Genomic DNA, 18,567 nt, shown 5'->3' with positions numbered 1-18,567 from the left:
AGGAAAAACCTCCGATAGATCTAAACAGAAGCAGCTACTTGATAGATAGGTTTGCCCAACACGGCGAGACCTCAAGCTTTAGCCCTGCATGTCAGCTCAAACGCCGCGTAAAGTCTAGTAGGCCTTGGCCACGTACAGGAGGATCATCAAATGAGCTACAGTGCCCTACGCACGGACGCGTCCAATAGGCCTTTGCCCAACACGACGTGACCTCAACGCATGTCTAGCCAGTAGGCCACGACGGGACTTCACGGAGGTGAGTCCACAACTCTACATCTGATTTAGGCGACGCTTGCTCAGTTGCTCTCCGAAGTCATCAATAATTTGCTCCCTTTGACCTGAACGATCACACGCCGGCGGGAAAGGCCTATGTGAACGATCAAACGGGGCCGGGCGGCTGCCAGCTTTCCCGCTGTTGTCCATGCGGCGCCGTTGCGCGCGTACCGACCTCACGCTGACCCGTACATGATCACACGCCGGCTGCTTTCCGTGGAGGTAGGAGTAGGACCAAGTGACCAAGTCTCCATCCTCGAAGCAGCCATGTTGCAATAAACAACAATATACTTGTCCAACCAACACGATCCTAATACGTCATCACTTGCGTTATTCATAACAAAATGGCGATTCTCACTGTCAGCGCCCTGCTAATATGATACAAAATGGAGTAGTGCTACCTGAGCAGGCCGTGCCTATAAATACGGCCACCCTTGCCGAGGTAGCCAATTCATACCGACCCCCAGCCAACCAAGTTCCAAAACAAAGCAAGCGCGCCGTCCACGAGAGTTCAGCCAGGAGGAAGAGCAATTGTTGCCATCGACCGATCTTGGGTCAGCTCGAAGCACACGGAGGGCAACAAGAAGTCATCTGCGGAGGAGATGGGTTCGATGGGGCCTGCCGCCGGGAAGCCGCACGCGGTGTGCCTGCCGTACCCGGCGCAGGGGCACATCACGCCGATGCTCAACGTGGCCAAGCTGCTCCACGCCCGGGGCTTCGACGTCACCTTCGTCAACACCGAGTACAACCACGCCCGCCTCGTCCGCTCCCGCGGCCCTGCCGCCGTGGCCGGCCTCCCGGGCTTCCGCTTCGCCACCATCCCCGACGGCCTGCCGCCGTCTGACGACGACGACGTCACGCAGGACATCCCCGCGCTCTGCAAGTCCACCACGGAGACCTGCCTCGGCCCCTTCCGCGACCTCCTCGCGCGGCTCAACGACCCCGCCACCGGCCACCCGCCCGTCACCTGCGTCGTCTCGGACGTCGTCATGGGGTTCTCCATGGAGGCCGCCAACGAGCTCGGCCTTCCCTATGTCCAGCTCTGGACCGCCAGCGCCATCAGCTACCTCGGGTACCGCCACTACCGCCTCCTCATCAGCCGTGGCCTCGTGCCACTTAAAGGTATGTACGCACACTTTTTTTGTTTTGTTCCTTCAGCTCGATGCGGCCATTGTCATCTGCCCTTCGAAGCTCTTATCTGAATATCTGTGTTCACGCGTGCAGACGCCGAGCAGCTGGCGAATGGATACCTTGACACGCCGGTGGAAGAAGTGCCGGGGCTGAGGAGCATGAGGCTCAGGGACTTCCCGTCCTTCATACGCACCACGGACCCGGACGAGTACATGGTGCACTACGTCCTCAGGGAGACGGAGCGCACGGCTGGGGCGTCGGCCGTCATCCTCAACAGCTTCGGCGACCTGGAGGGCGAGGCGGTGGAGGCTATGGAGGCGCTCGGCCTGCCCAAGGTCTACACCCTCGGCCCACTCCCTCTGCTGGCGCACGAGGAGCCGCCCACGCCGCGCTCCGCCATCAACCTTAGCCTCTGGAAGGAGCAGGACGAGTGCCTCGAGTGGCTGGACGGCAGGGAGCCCGGCTCGGTCGTGTACGTCAACTTCGGCAGCATCACCGTCATGACCAACGCGCAGATGGTGGAGTTCGCGTGGGGGCTGGCGCAGAGCGGGAAGCAGTTCATGTGGATCGTCCGCCGAGATCTGGTGAAGGGCGACGCCGCGGTGCTCCCCGAGGAGTTCCTGGCAGAGACGGCGGGGCGCGGGCTCATGGCGTCCTGGTGCCCGCAGCAGGAGGTGCTGAACCACCCCGCTGTTGGAGCGTTCCTGACGCATAGTGGCTGGAACTCGGCGCTGGAGAGCTTGTGCGGCGGCGTGCCGGTGATCAGCTGGCCGTTCTTCGCCGACCAGCAGACCAACTGCAGGTACCAGTGCAACGAGTGGGGCGTCGGCATGGAGATCGACAGCAACGTCCGACGCGACGCCGTCGCGGGGCTCATCACGGAGATCATGGAAGGGGAGAAGGGGAAGAGCATGAGTAAGAGAGCGCAGGAGTGGAAGGAGAGCGTGGTCAAGGCGGCCATGCCCGGCGGCTCGTCTCACCGAAACTTCGACCACCTGGTCAGCGACGTGCTCCTGCCCAAGTACTAGGTCTACATCGATCGATCTTCACGGTAATTAGAGAAACACTACTACGTACGGAGTATATCTTATTTGCTTCTTAAGAAAGTTCGTCCCTTCCGAGAGTGATGATGGCCCTGAGCGGAGTAACAAAAATGCTAAACATACGCGGCAGCTTTGTACGGAGTGCTGATGTAGGCCATGGTAAGTTTTTCATTTTTTGTGCTCTACATCTACATGATGGCTACTTTTAATCCACATTCTTTGTGTTTTCATGTATGTAGTAGAAATACCTTAGTAAATTTAATCCACATTTTTCTGCCACCATGTACAGATGCAAATTCTCATGCCTTTTTTTTGGGTTCATCAGAAAAACCTTTAAATAATGGCCTTTTTAATGTGGGAGAACAAGTATTCTTAAGTTTGCCATGTTACGATTTTCATTTTTTTTATATTTTACCATGTTCTAGAGAAAATTTATATCTTTTTGCTATAGTCACATTTTGCAAATTTATAATTTTTGATCTATGTTTCATGGATGGACGTCTGTCGGGGACCCGTCGAGATCTAAAGCACAACCACACCTCTCATCTCTCCACCCTTTTTCGAGCATGAGTTTTTTTTTTCAGAAAAGGAGGATAGCCCCGGCCTCTGCATCCGAAAGATGCATGCAACCATATTATTAAAGCAGTTGCAGCAAAAACAAGGTCTGATCTCCAATTACAGCTCACAAAAGGAGCAAAAAATAAATAAAAGATAAAGATGAAAAACAAAGTAACAACCGGCAGGACAATATGATATAGTAACTAAACTCCTATCCTATCATGAGCCATCCAAACCGGTTGATGATAGCCCGTGTTACCATCTCCCATCAGTTGCACCCAGTATCCAAATGCTCCCTGGTGTCCATAGGAGTGAGTAACAACCACGGCGGATCCATGTCATAGCTCTAAAAATAACCTGCAAGAAATTCAAAATATTTTGTCTGTTAAAAATTATATCATTCCTGCAGTTCCATATAGCCCAAAGAAATGCGCACATTCTAATCCGAATACTTGACGCAATAGTAGGTTGCACTCCAGTTAGCCAAACAACGCATCTATGCTAACCGGAGGGGTAATGTTTAAGGCTATATGAATGGTTCGCCAAAGTAACTTCGCGATAGGGCAATCTATGAAAAGATGTTGTATTGTTTCGTCCTGATCACAAAAACAATATCGCACACTACCTACCCATCGTCGCTTTAGAAGGTTATCTTTAGTAAGGATCACCTGCTTGTGTACAAACCACATGAATATTTTTATTCGCAAGGGAACCTTAACTTTCCAAATGTGTATCGATCTAGGGATTGGGTCGGAATTAATGAGATCCAAGTACATAGATTTAACTGAGAACACTCCATTGCCCATTAACTTCCAGCGAAACGAGTCTGGATGGTCTAAGAGTTGAACATCCATCAACCTCAAGTGTAGCCAGAAATTCCATGGTTCCCCGACCAAAGATCTCCTGAACTGGATATGTAAAGGCACCGCCTGTAATACTGTCGCCACATAATTCTCCTTACGTTGTGCAATATTGTATAGAGAGGGATACTGGAGGGCCAGGGGCGTCTCTCCTAACCATGTATCCTCCTAAAACCTTGTTGTCGTGCCGTCCCTAACAACAAATTTTGCCCTATGGAAAATGGTCTCCTTTTGTTCTCATGAGTCATGTTGTAGGGTGGAACCCTAGATGGAGATCTTTCACGAATTGGAGGGGAAATCCCCAAGAACATGAAGAACACAAGAGAGGGAAAACACTCAAATTGACTAGATCCAATCACACATATGCTAGATCCAAGAACACACAAGAGGTCACAATGAATCCAAGGACAACAAAGGAAAGATACAAGGTACTAGTTCATACCAATCCTATGAGGAGAGAGGTCTTGATGATCCTATGATGGGGATCCTTCCCTAAATGGGGTCTTGATATCCACAAGAGGATCTTCTCCCTTAGGAGGTCATGATCTCCATGGGAGCAAGATGAGCAAAGCTCTCTCTCTGTCTATCCAATACTTTGCTGTCCTCTAAATGAGCTAGGTTGGGGGTACTTATAGTCTAGGGACGAAATAAGAGGGGGAGAGGGATACCCAAAAAGGCACGCACGCCCTCGGAGTGGTCCGGGCACCCGGTGCAAAGGGGACCGGGCACCCGGAGGAGGTGCGGTCGGAGGTGGCCGGGCACCCGAGGCCGAAGGACCGGGAACCCGGGCCGGTCAGGAGTGCCGCGGCCTGGGGGCTGACGGGGTCGGGAACCCGGGGGTGATGGCCCGGGCACCCGTGGTGGCGGCTAGAGTCGGGGCCGGGCACCAGGGGTGCAGCCCAGGCAGCGGCAGGCCAAGGGCCGAGCACCCGGGGCCTCAAGGCCGGGCACCCGGGGTGGGCAGGGGCGCGGCCCAGGTGGTGGCCGAGCACCCAGGGCCGAGAAGGCCGGGCACCCGTGGTGTCCAGGGGAGATGGCCCTCCCCGTGGCTGCTTGCCCGGGCACCCAGGGTCCTCACGTCCGGGCACCCGGGGTGTCCAGGGGATCTCCGGTCCTTCACGTTCTTCTCCCTCTCCTTCTCCTTGGGTCTCCAGATGGACTTGGTGATTCTTCCATGCTTCCTCGCGATGATCTCGGCGGTACCTGAGAATGTATAACGTGTCTCTTTGAGGTAGAATCCGACTCTCGTTGGAATCCGAATGAAACTCGAAGAGGAAAGAGTTCACTCGGTTTCGACGGCACACGCGTGTGCTCTTGTCGTCGGTCTTCTCTGTCCTTGCGGTGGTGGTGTGACATCCCTGGTGATGGTCGAGGGATGCTCCACATCATCTCCCCCCCCCTTGGGAGAGATCCGTCCATGGATCGTGATCTTCATCACCATGGGAAAGAGAGGGTGTTGCCGTGTAGTAGTGGACGACCACCAAGCACTTATCATGTTGAAGCTAGAAATGGTCACTCTCCAATGTCGCACCGTCTTGTAAGTCCTTCAAAAGGAGCAAATATAACAAGCACTTGGAAAAACAAATGTGGTTGGCATTAAAGCAAAACCAAGCATTCAAGAGGTGATTCACCCAGCAAGTGTTGTCATCAAGCATAGCATATGGTGTGACAAGGGAGTGTGGCATGGCATGTAAGCACATAAATTTGGCACATGGAAAAGCATCATGGAAATGTGAGGTAAAGATGCTAAAACGGTTGACAAGAGAACAAGCATCAAACTCAAGATCATGGAAAACATGCAAAAGACTCTCAATGAACGGTCTATGGTAGGCATAAGAGTCATTCACAACACCAAATGAAAGGCAATGTCTAAACACATGGGTCAAGTGCAAGACAATACAAGCATAATGTGCATATGGTGTGGTGAAGATAGTGTGGCACTCAACACAAATGATATAGCAATTTTGCAACATGTGCGAGGCGATCAAATCAATCATGTGATAAGCAATGGGACATGGCATATGTGAAGTAATGAGATTGTTGCAACCAAACATATGATAGGAGCAAGTAATCCAAGAATTGGATGCAACATGAGAAAGCATAGAAATCAAGTCGTGCAAACTAGTGGAGCGAAGATGCAACATACTAGAGGAAATCATGACAATCATGTCATGTGAGTAAGTAGTAGGCATAGGCAATGCACATGGCATATCACAAGCACGATTGCAAAGCAAGATATCATCATAGGAATGGATCACAAAGGAAACAAGGCAAGAACAAGCAACATCTCCACCAAGCTTGCAAATACACATACAAGTAGTAGAATCAATCATCATGTGTAATGCAAAGCATGGGTCACAAATGCATGGCAAAGGCATAGGAATGAGCATATCATGCAAAGTGAACATGTCAAGATGGGTATATAATATGTAATGGACGATAACCCGTAACCAAGTGAGAGCCATGTAGAAGAGATGCGCGAAGTCTTTACGTGAAGGGAACGGTGGTAAGGACAATCCACGGGATCCCAAATCATCATTGCTCTCTAGAGCTCATTTTGTCAACTCGTGGGATTGCGAGGTTGACAAGTATTCATGGGTACCTACACAAAAGAGACACAAACCAAAGAAAGTGTGTGCGTGGTAAATGTACACATCATCCATCATGATGTGTATGTAAATGTGTGAGTTAGCACAAGATAAGCATCGCTCAAATAAATTTGGGGCATGGTAGAGAAATATGTCATCCATCATGCAATGATAGTTATTGTGTTCAACATGATTGGGATGCAGATTATAGCAAGTGTGTGACAAAACAATAGCATTTTCATTCATGGGGAGCATATTGTGCACACAATTATTGGGATCATGCAATGGATGGGATGGATCAAAATCTCCTAACATGTATGAGGAAACTATGGGGGTCTCCTCATGAGCAATAGTGGAAACATCATATGGAAAATATGAACAACATCCAAAACAATGCATATCCAAATCTAGGTGGTCATGGCATGGCATATGAGATAAATGATGCAAAGGGAGCATATCAATATCATCACAAGAGAAACAAATACCAATAACCATGGGCTTGTCATCTATGCCATAAGTGCAAATCGGGTTTATGTTGATGGCATATGCATAGTCACTATGAAGAGATTGCAAATATGACATATGGTTGATCTCATTCATAGCATATGGCAAGTCAAGCGGATTGTCAAACATGATGTGACCGAGAGAATTATTACAAGAAATCCTATGTAACATCGCATCACAACTAATAGACTCCACATGGCAATCATCAAACTCATCATAAATAGGTAAATCATCGCATGGGGAAGTCAAACTAGAATGAAGCATGCCAATAGGTGGATCAATATCATGCAAGCAATCAATACCAAAAATGTCCACTAGTGGGACTAGAACATCACCTTCACTTATGTTACCTTGTTCATTCCACTCAAGTGGTGTAGGTGAGGTGCCAAAGACCAAATGGTGGTCACCATCTTCATCTTGATGGAACCATGTGGGGGTGCATCATATTCCACCATGGCCATCTTCTTGTCCAAAGGAGGGATGAAGTCGTCGAGAATCGGTGCATCATCATAAATAGGACCTAGCACCAAAGGAGAAGACACAATAGAGGGAGAGGTTAAGTCGTTAGAAATCATAGTGGCCTCACATGACCTATCAACTACCTTACTCTCTCTATGCGGTGGTGGCTCACTCACTCCCTCAAGGTAGGTGCACTCAATGTCACATATGGTGGAGTTACTCAAGTCACTCAAGTGGTGGTGGTGGTAACTCTCCTCACATGGGAATTGGGCAACTCATCATATATGGGGCTAGTGGTGAAGTCACTCTCACTCTCAATATGGTGGCACAAGTCACTCAAGTCATCATACGTCGCCGTGGTCAAAGGGAAAATCCCATGCTCAACCATCTCGTCGTCGTCGCCGTGGATGAAGGCCGAAGATGGCACATCATCGTTCTCCTCCATGACCTAAGGGAAAATCCCATGCTCGATCATCTCGTCACCGTCATCGTGGATGAAGGCTGATGTAGGCGTACTCGTCGGAGGTAGGCGAAGATGTCGTGCGTCCAAAGGCGAAGATGCCTTGATAACACTTGGCAAAGATGCCGAAGTGGTGGTAGTAGCCGTAGCTCCGTCTTGTTGGTGCTCGTTGCACGGTCTTCTCTTGTGCTCATGAAGCTTTTCTTGACGGTGTCGCGTGGTACTTGCATCTTTTGGCCATTCCGAAGACTTGCGATTCGAGCATCTCCGCCTTGAAGATGATGAAGAGGAAGAAGACTTGTAGTTGGCCCACACGTGTCGGATGTCATCCAATTGTGCGTCCAACTTGGAGTCGATGTAGTCCCTTGTCCGTGCGTCGCTTTGGTGAATGTCGACGGTGAGTCGATCAATGCCTCGCATTGCTCGTTATAGTTCGAAGATGGGCGTCTTGGTGATGTAGTTGTTCGCGCCATCGTTGTCGTGGAAGACTGGAGATGAAATGCCTTGCCTATCCATCACAAGACTGGAGCAAATGTAAGTGGAAGAAAGGAAAGAACTAGACCAATGTACCTTATCAAATGTTGAAGATGGATCAATGATCACTCAATAATGTAACAAGGAAATAGCACAATTGGTATCGGATCTTGTCAATTCTCACACCTACACAAGTAAGGCTTATGGTGGAGCTCGGTGAGGATAGTGGCACAAAAATTTGATGCAAAATGTTAGCAAGAGTCAATAATGTTGGAAAAGATTCACAAATTCGCAAGTGAAACAAGTAGACCAATAGGAATGGGTGTCACATGGAAACACACACACGGATAGATAAATGGGGTTGTGCAACCAAGGAATGAGCACAAAATGTGGAATCCATGGAAAACGCTCGTGTTGCACAACTCAAGAGAGACGCTAGCACGATTTCTCTATAGGCGGATACGACACTTGTGGACAACCTATAAGATGCAAAATGTATGAGCTTCCGATCCCAAGTATGCTATGTGTATGATGTTCTCGGTGTTCTTCTCAAGATGATCCAAGATGATCGGATATGACAATCTTATGTGCAATGTGGTATGATGCTATGGCTCCTGCGTACAAGCTCTTTGCTCTCTTTTGCTTAAAAGCTTATTCTTTTTTTTGATATGGCCACTTATGCAAAATGCACAAACCAAGATAGCAATTGTGTATATGCTGGAACAATCTTGTGACACAAGGGATGATATGATGATACCAAGATGGTACCAATATGATATGGTATGTATGCAATGGAAGGTACGAATCACTAATGTGCACAAGTAACGTTGCCAACAATACTCAATGGCTAGTCTCGATAGGCAAGTGATGCAAAATGGGCTAAGAGGTTAACAATGTAATGGCAAGAATGTACAATGAAGGGATACCACGATACCAAGGTGATATGGAGGTTACCGTTCTTGCTTATGGTTAGGTTGTCAAAGTGGTGAAGCGGTCGATGTTGAATCCTTGATGAAGCTGAGCGGTGGTGTTTTCGATGTTGAACCGTTCCTAGTTAGCCGAAACACCCTAGGAAACAGAAAAACCGCAAACTCAAAATCTCAAAGGAAAATGTCAAATGGTGGTAGCGGAATGCGTTGGGGGTTCCGGAGTTAGCAATGCGGAAGTGGTGGTGGTGGTTGATGATGAAGCAACCATCCCTAAGGAGCCGAAACACCTTAGGAGACTCAAGTCACCCCTCAAGCAACCACAAATGCTAAATGGAGCAAAATGGGTTAAGTTGCGAAAAGCAATGGTGGTATGGCGGATGATATGGTGGATGGCCTATGCAAAGATGTCAAAATGACAATTTTTTGATGGAGTCAAATGGTGTTGGAACCTATCTAGATGGAAGGGGGATGTCAATAGCTACTCAACGAGCTAAAGAACGTCAAAATCAAACTACGGGAGTGAAAGTTATGGCTGAAACAATTTTTGTTGGTGAGCTGATTCGGGGTGGGGGGTGCGGGTGCCCGGGGGTGGAAGGTGCGGGTACCCGGGGTGGTCAGGGGGGTTGGGCGGAATGAGTGGCCCGGGGGTCTGGGTGCCCGGGGTAAGGGGTGCGAGCACCCGGGGTGGTCAGCGGGGTTGGTCGGGGGGTCCGGGTGCCCGGGGTTTGAGGTCCGGGTGCCCGTGGGTCACGGATTTGGGCAGAAATTCATGGAAAAATGGGAGAAATTGATGGATTTCGTGGAGGGAAAGGTGTAGATGGATGGGGGAATGCTAGATCCACTTTAAACCAAGAAAATCCATGGATAAAATCCAACAAAACCTCATCAAACCAACAAATCACAAAAAAATTGGGGCTAATTTTGGTGGGGAATTTTTGAAATTAGGACAAAATCACACAAAACAAGGCTAGAAAATGGTGGGGGGGGACTCCAAATTCGTGATAAACGTGGCTCATGATACCAAGATGTTGTAGGGTGGTACCCTAGATGGAGATCTTTCATGAATTGGAGGGGAAATCCCCAAGAACACGAAGAACACAAGAGAAGGCAAACACTCAAATTGACTAGATCCAATCACACATATGCTAGATCCAAGAACACACAAGAGGTCACAATAAATCCAAGGACAACAAAGGAAAGATACAAGGTACTAGTTCATCCCAATCCTATGAGGAGAGAGGTCTTGATGATCCTATGATGGGGATCCTTCCCTAGATGGGGTCTTGATATCCACAAGAGGATCTTCTCCCTTAGGAGGTCATGATATCCATGGGAGGAAGATGAGCAAAGCTCTCTCTTTGTCTATCCAATACTTTGATGTCCTTTAAGTGAGCTAGGTTGGGGGTACTTATAGTCTAGGGAGGAAATAAGAGGGAGAGAGGAATATAAGGGCAAAAGCCCAAAAAGGCACGCAGGCCCTCGGAGTGGTCCGGGCATGCTACCTCTTGAGCATGCGTTGGTTTTCCCTTGAAGAGGAAAGGGTGATGCAGCAAAGTAGCGTAAGTATTCCCTCAGTTTTTGAGAACGAAGGTAACAATCCAGTAGGAGGCTACATGCAAATCCCTCGTACCTACACAAACAAATAAGAACCTTGCAACCAACGCAATAAAGGGGTTGTCAATCCCTTCACGACCACTTGTAAAAGTGAGATCTGATAGAGATAATAAGATAAATAAATAGTTTTGGTATTTTTATGATATAGATTGGAAAGTAAAGATTGCAAGATAAAATAGATCGAAAACTTATATGATGGAAAATAGACCCGGGGGGCATAGGTTTCACTAGTGGCTTCTCTCAAGATAGCATAAGTATTACGGTGGGTAAACAAATTACTGTCGAGCAATTGATAGAAAAGTGCATAATTATGAGAATATCTAGGCATGATTATGTATATAGGCATCACGTCTGCGACAAATAGATCAAAATGATTCTGCATCTACTAGTATTACTCCACAGATCGACTGCTATCCAGCATGCATCTAGAGTATTAAGTTCATAAGAACAGAGTAATGCATTAGGCAAGATGACATGATGTAGAGGGATAAACTCAAGCAATATGATATAAACCCGATCTTTTTATCCTCGATGGCAACAATACAATATGTGCCTTGCTGCCCCTGCTGTCACTGGGAAAGGACACCACAAGATTGATACCAAAGCTAAGCACTTCTCCCATTGCAAGAAAGATCAATCTAGTAGGCCAAACCAAACTGATAATTCGAAGAGACTTGCAAAGATAACAAATCATACATAAAAGAATTCAGAGGAGATTCAAATATTATTCATAGATAATCTTGATCATAAACCCACAATGTAGGGGAACGCAGCAGAAAACAAAAATTTTCCGACCTACGCACCAGCCCAGGACCACTATGGAGACTGCATACATGGTTTGATCTTTTTCGTTACCGACTCGTAGCGCAGCAGGAAGTAGAGTCGATGACGAACGGCGGTGCAGATCCCCGCAGCTAGGATTTACAACCTCCCAACCGCGAGGATGTATAACCTCATCTGCTCCTTAGACAGCCCTCTGGGAGACGGTCAGACAGTCACACGAACGGTGTCGCGGACAGCCCTTCGGGAGGACCCTCAAAACTCGGACGGTCACTCGGATAGCCCTTCGGGAGGACCTTTGAAACTCAGATGGTCACACGGACAGCCCTTCGGGAGGCACTCACGAACTAAGACCGAAACTACGATCTCTCTATAGAGTTGCACACATACGGTGTCATCTATCCGGCAGGGCTTCGCCGTCCAGAACTAGTTCTTACCGGAACACAGACAGCCTTGCGGCTCTACGAAACTCTTTTCGTGGGAGGGAGAGAAGAAGCCAGATCATGCATGGCACTTGTATGTGAGAAGTGATGAGTGTTTAGGAAGCCCCCTCCACCCCTATTTATAGGCCAAGCCCAAGGGTGGCTTCTCCAAGAAGCCAAGGGGATAATACCAAAAGGCCCTCAAGGTGGCTTCTCCAAGAAGCCAAGCAAAAAGCACTTTCACTATTCATGACGACATTTTTTAGCGTCCGTTCGAACTAAAAATATTTATGTGGGCTCAGAACATTTCCATTACCCACTAAAAATAATTTTCAACACGTTCCGAAACAATTTCGGTTTAGTGATTTTCATCTGCGCAAAGGAAACAAGAATGCATTTTTTACTATTCATGAAGACAATTTTTCGCGTCTGAAGTGGTTCCGGCAGCTCCGGAACATTTCCGGTTTTTATCTCAGAAAATTCCAAAAAGCTTCCAGAATGATTCTGGCACCCTCCAAGAATTATGAGGCATGTGCCGATACCAATTTGACTTAATGGTATATCCCGAAACAACTTTTTGGTATCATCGAAACTTATCCGATGACCTCTCTCTGCGGTACGATTCCGCTCTCCAAAACTTTTCCGGTGTCCGAAACTTTTTCGGTGATTTTCTCTCAGACTCCTTGTCTAGTATTCAACAGATAGATGACCCTTAAGCGTGTGACCCTATAGGTTCGGTGAAGTATAGACATGACCCGGAACCCCTTCCGATCAATGATCAACATTGAAGCCGTGGACACCCATATTGACCCCTATACCCACACGAATGAATATTCGAGTGAACCTCCAGTTGCCGTGTGCTATTCCTGTTGCTTCGCGATATGTTACAAAGACCCGAGGTGAGATTTACTTGCATCCCCGTGGATCAACAGCTTGTCCACTATGCTAGTTACCTCGTTACTGGTTTTGTTCTCTTTTTTCATTCCTGTGTTCCGGCATCCCCGTGATCAAATCACAAAGTGTCTGGCCAGACGATGATGGATACCGTAACATCAAGAGGGCCCGAGAATATCTCTCCATCGTCGGAGGAGCAAATCCCAATCTTGAGCTATCAAGTTACTTGACACACTTTTCCATGAACCTGTAAGCCGCCGTAATAGCCACCCATTTACGAATGATGTTTAACAAACCCCAAAGTTCATGAAGCAAGCATGAAGAAACTCGATACTCTCATGGTCTAAGGAATCATGCAAACGTTAACCATCTCTGTGTTATTTACCATTAACTTGTGACGAATGAATCTCATAGCATAACATCAAACCGGGTCGATTCAACACAAATGTTCTCTTAACATTGTGCTCTCAAAGTTGCTGGCATAGACATGCCCATGATCAGGAAAACGGAACCAGCATGCAACACTTGAGCTAGTCTTAGAGGCCAAACTAGGAATACTTCTTACCGTTTATTATTCCACATGTGCATATGAGTCTTCCCTAAAGCCTCGTGGATATTGCAGAATCGAGAATCATTGAAGTTATAGCATGGAACATAAATATAATTATGAACATGGAGATAAGTAGTATTTATTATTGCCTCTTGGGCATATCTCCTACAGACTCCCACTTGCACTAGAGTCAATAATCTAGTTAATGCTAATGCACTTTACACCTATGGCATACCGGTGTAAAAATTTCTTCGCATGTGGTATAGCCTGATGTCCATCGGATCTGACAACTTCAGCTCCATGTTAATCTCTGCATATCCTCGCATTTTCACGCTTTCAAAAAATTCATATTTTGTGCGGACTTGGCTTTGTATAAATGTGAATCACAGGTTGAACCTGGATTCCTCAGACTGAGTTATGGAGAAACTACCTGCAGTAGTCTCCCATTGACAAAAGCCATCTTGGAACCATACTAAGTTCATGAATGAACTATATGATTCAACATCTTGTTTGTCGCTTCTAAAGCATCAACATACTTAGTCATTTGTTATAGAATTTTCCACAGTATCCTGTTGGGAACAATTTCCAATTACCATGCCACCATATTGTGTATTACACAAAACCCTTAACTTAAATCGAAAATCGCATGGAGAAAAGATGAAGACTGTATCGATGTAACATTTTACAACGAACTCTTCATGATCTCCGCTTGCGAGAAAACATATCATCAGTACTTACTCTAGTACTCAATGACATCTTCACTGTTGTCCCACGATTAGTACTTTGATCACTTTAGTATCCATACTCGCAACACCTTGGGAGTATCGGACATATCTGGTTGTTTTACATACCATGGAATACATGATTAATCCAAACACAAAAGTGTGTGGAATCTGCATCATGTATTTTGCTCATCAGTGTTTTGGGACACCGAGTCTTGCAAAAAACTCTTCCATGTGACTCCGGCAAGAATCACTCCTTGGCGGTTTTAATGCTAAAAGGTTTTAGCACCTTGTCAATATGTATTCATTGCTTAGCCCTATTAGGTAAATCTATCTCCATAGATCATTATGCCTAATATTGAGGCTATTTAGCCTAAGCACTTCATAAAAAAACTATTTTCAAATGAAGTCCTAATTTGTGTCAAGAAATTTATTTCCAATTAACAATGTGTCAAGCACACAAGGTTTTTAGAAATATTATTACGCGCCCACTTACTTTCTTGAATTACAAGTATCTTTGTTACCCATTGATGAAGTCAAACCCCTTTGACCATTTCATCAAAGCACGAAGATTCCAACTCCATTTTGCTCTCTTCTGTCCATCGCTGGAACTCTGAAGTTTGCACTTTTACTAGCATCCTCTGGATAGGCAAAATGCCTTGGACTATAACACATGCAAGTCCTTGGTTTCATTTCCATCAGATGGAAATCCTATTGTTATCCATGTTTCATATCTCATGATTGAAATATGTATTAATTGCTAGTTCAACCCGAACTGACTTTAACCATCGCTACGATGAAAACAACCTCATCGTAGTCAACTCTTGAACTTGTTATTTAAACAAGTTGAGATTTATGGATAAAACATTTTTATCCGTATCAGTTTTAAGTTCCATAAATATTCGTTAGACTCTAAGTCTTCCGAAAGGTGTATCAAGGTTTTAATCTTGAATCACTTATATGGAAACTAACTCGGTTGTATTGGCATTTAGCCAATTCCGGAGTCAGGGCCCATCAATGCTTCCTTGTGTATCATAGGTATAATGTTGTCTAACAACAATATCTCGTTTGCGCACCTGAGAGGTTTGCACGAGCCTTTCCTACGTGGTTCAGCTGCAAGTTCGACCGAAGTTCATACATTTTATTGTAGAGACTTCCGTATCAGTCTTAGTAGGAAACTCTGGAATTACTTCCAAGGTCTCTTTCCTTTGATCTGATGATGAAGATACTGTTTATCTCGTCGAGTTGCACTATTCTCCCACTCACCTTTTTGAAAGAACCATTCTCTTTAAAAGCACACCATTTCATGGCAAAACTATTTGCCTCGGTATAGTGAGGAAGGAATACCCAACATTTTGGTATAACCTACAAAGTAGCACTTGTCTGATTTGGAATAGGTTTATAACCTTTTACACAAGCCCCATATTCCAAATGTTAAGAAAAGATATAACATGGTTGGGCGTTGTCGGTGTCAAAACCGGCGGATCTCGGGTAGGGGCTCCCAAGCAGTGCGTCTTAGGATCAATGGTAACAGGAGGCCAGGGACACAATGTTTACCCAGGTTTGGGCCCTCTCGATGGAGGTAAAACCCTACTCCTGCTTGATTAATATTGATGATATGGGTAGTACAAGAGTTGATCTACCACGAGATCGGAGTGGCTAAACCCTAGAAGCTAGCCTATGGTATGATTGTTGTTGTATATGTCTATCGACTAGCCTGGCCCCGGTTTATATAATGCACCAGAGGCCTAGCATAACAAGAGTCCTAGCCGAATACGCCGGTGGGGGAGGAGTCCTTGTCTTGATCGCCAAGTCTTGTGGATTCTTCCTTGTATGCGGCAGCTGTCCGGACTGGCCCATGAGTATACGGCCATGGTGGTCCTCGGCGCAATCCAACTGATTGGGAGACGACGCGTTGAGTACCCCTAGTCCAGGACACCGTCAGTAGCCCCCTGAACCGGTCTTCAAGTTAGGGACGCTCCTTGATTCTTCCGAACTGTTCTTCATCTTCGGTTGCCGGTCTTGAAAAATGGTTCAACAAATCTTCTCATCTTCTATCTTGAGGATCGCCGAAATGCATTCGATGAGTTTATACGTCGGGTATCCGAGGAGCCCCTTTAAGTTTCCGGCCTTTATCAATGCCTTATTATTTTTATGCCACACCTCGGGTTCGAAGTTGTTCCCGGGAGGCAGCGTCCTCTTGCGTCCGAGCTCCAACGCCGGATTGCATTCGAGGTATCTTCTGCAGCCAAGCACCAATGCCGGACTGCTTCTGAGCTCCAACGCCGGAATGTATCCAAGCTCTAACGCCGGACAGTGTCCAAGTTCCTACGCCGGACAGTATCCGAGCTCCAATGCCGGACTATATCCGAGATGTCATACATCATCTGGGTTCAAAAAAGTTGAAGGAGTTTAGCCGAGCTTAATGTCGGGAATGCCCTTTATGGAGCCAGCCACTTGCTTCCGAGCTATATGCCGAACTGCTTCCGAGGTGGTTAAGCACCTCAGTCATGGGCTGATTTTTGGTCAATGTTTTTTATTGATCCAATTTATTCTCTGATGAGATACATAGCCAGTAGCCCTCAACGTGTGTATCGGTCTAAAACCCGAGATGCACCTGAAGGATGACATAAGACCGCTGATCCCTGTAACACCTGAGACTCAGGTTGATTTGCAAAATCGGCCTGAGGATCAAGTCCTAGCTCGGCAGAATACTTCGAGACACAAAAAGCGGCATGCTCAGTCATCGAGACTCAGGTTGGGTGCGGCCGACCAACCTGAGGATCAAAATCTCCTCGGAAACTGTATTGCACTTAAAATTTTCTGCATAGAATAGGCAATGCAGTAGCCCCCGAGGCACTGGTCGGGTTGCAACACCAGATCAGGGGATCGATGTGCCCATTTAATATTTGTAAATAATAAGCCCGAAGCCCAGTAGCCCCCGAGCCTTAATGCGGGCACGGGAGGCCGAATTAAGGATCGATATCCATAGTAAAATCACAAATTATGTGTAATGACTCTATGTATCCAAGTACTTTATGTCATTAATGCTCGGATCCGCATTGTACAAAACTTTGTTGACCGACCATCGGCTTCCACCTCTTCGGCCAATAGCCGAGGAGTGTTTGTCCTACTTTATATAGCCTTTATGAGGGCAAAGATTTACAACAAACAAGGCAATCTGGCCATACGGTTTTATAAACAAAGGTACGCGGAGAGACATGTTATATTACTGTTTAACAGAAGAAATGTCTTCCAAAGAAAATAGTCCCGCTATCGGTTCCTTTCTTTGGGTTGTCATGCTAAGCATGATCATGAAACCTTAGCTCCAATGTAAAAGCAAAATATCGAGGATTTTGTTTGGCAGGCCAGTTAATAGCCCCCGATAGTGTTCAGCGATAGTCGAAGTCAAGTCGTAAACACTTCGGCCATTGTTATGAATGGCCCGTTGTTTAACACCATCATCGGATCGCTGTCCAGTTTATGCTTATCGTGACAGTCAGTTTTCGGCTTTCTCCACTGAGGTGCTTAACCATGTGAGCTGGAAGCACAATCGCAATGGTTCTCCCTTTGCACACCTAGCCGAACAAAGCGGAACGTAGGAGGCAAGCGCAGGAGCCGGGCAACCTAACTATTGACCGAAGACACAATTCGAAACCGATGCATATATAGCAATATCCGAGGATGTTTTTGCCGAATCTCTAAAGGTATCCGGTGTTGCACTGCGAGACTTGTGCTGAAAACACACAAATAGTTTAAAAGTGCCATGGGCTCGAAAAGCCAAAAAACTTATTCAAAAGGTTAATGTCCGAACTAGATCAAGTGTTCGGTGCCAATCCGAAAATTGGACTTTAGAAAAAAAAGGTGTTTCTGCCGTGCTTTAACATGACACATCCTATCTCAAAACTTCAAGCGGGTCAGCCTACGGCTTCAACCTCCTATCCCGAAGGTGGAGTACTTCTTACTAGGACAGTTTAGCAAACTAAAGTCTAGCGGCTTTGAGAGAGAAATTAGGCTCCCCGGCTAGTGACCGCACACTTGTGTCGAAAAAAGGAGTGATAAATAATAATAAAAACTTTGCAACGACTAAGAAGAAAAACACTTATCATAAAATGGCTCATATAAATTTAAGAACCCCTAAGTGACTTGGGTAAAAGAATGATTGCATGTACCGAAGTACTTATATCATATCTATGTTCAACCGAACTTTAAACGCGTCTTAACCGACCGTCGGCTTCTCCCTCTTTGGTCAAGGACCGAAAAGTGTTATGTACTCCATCTGTCGAGAATATCGATGGTGTTTCCA

At 46.5% G+C, this 18,567-nt stretch overlaps 1 protein-coding gene across 1 annotated transcript; it reads left to right on the top strand.

Annotated features, from left to right (window-relative positions):
- Positions 1-715: 715 nt before the first annotated feature.
- LOC119325266 (7-deoxyloganetin glucosyltransferase-like) lies at positions 716-2,674 on the top strand. Its single transcript, XM_037599006.1, has 2 exons — positions 716-1,395; positions 1,498-2,674. Exons 1-2 carry the CDS (start codon positions 876-878, stop codon positions 2,430-2,432), a joined length of 1,455 nt encoding a protein of 484 aa, XP_037454903.1. The 5' UTR covers positions 716-875; the 3' UTR covers positions 2,433-2,674.
- Positions 2,675-18,567: the final 15,893 nt, after the last annotated feature.

This window comes from Triticum dicoccoides, chromosome 6B, assembly GCF_002162155.2.
Source record: "Triticum dicoccoides isolate Atlit2015 ecotype Zavitan chromosome 6B, WEW_v2.0, whole genome shotgun sequence".
NCBI classification, from domain to species: Eukaryota; Viridiplantae; Streptophyta; class Magnoliopsida; order Poales; family Poaceae; genus Triticum; species Triticum dicoccoides.
This window is presented reverse-complemented; position numbering and strand designations above follow the sequence as displayed.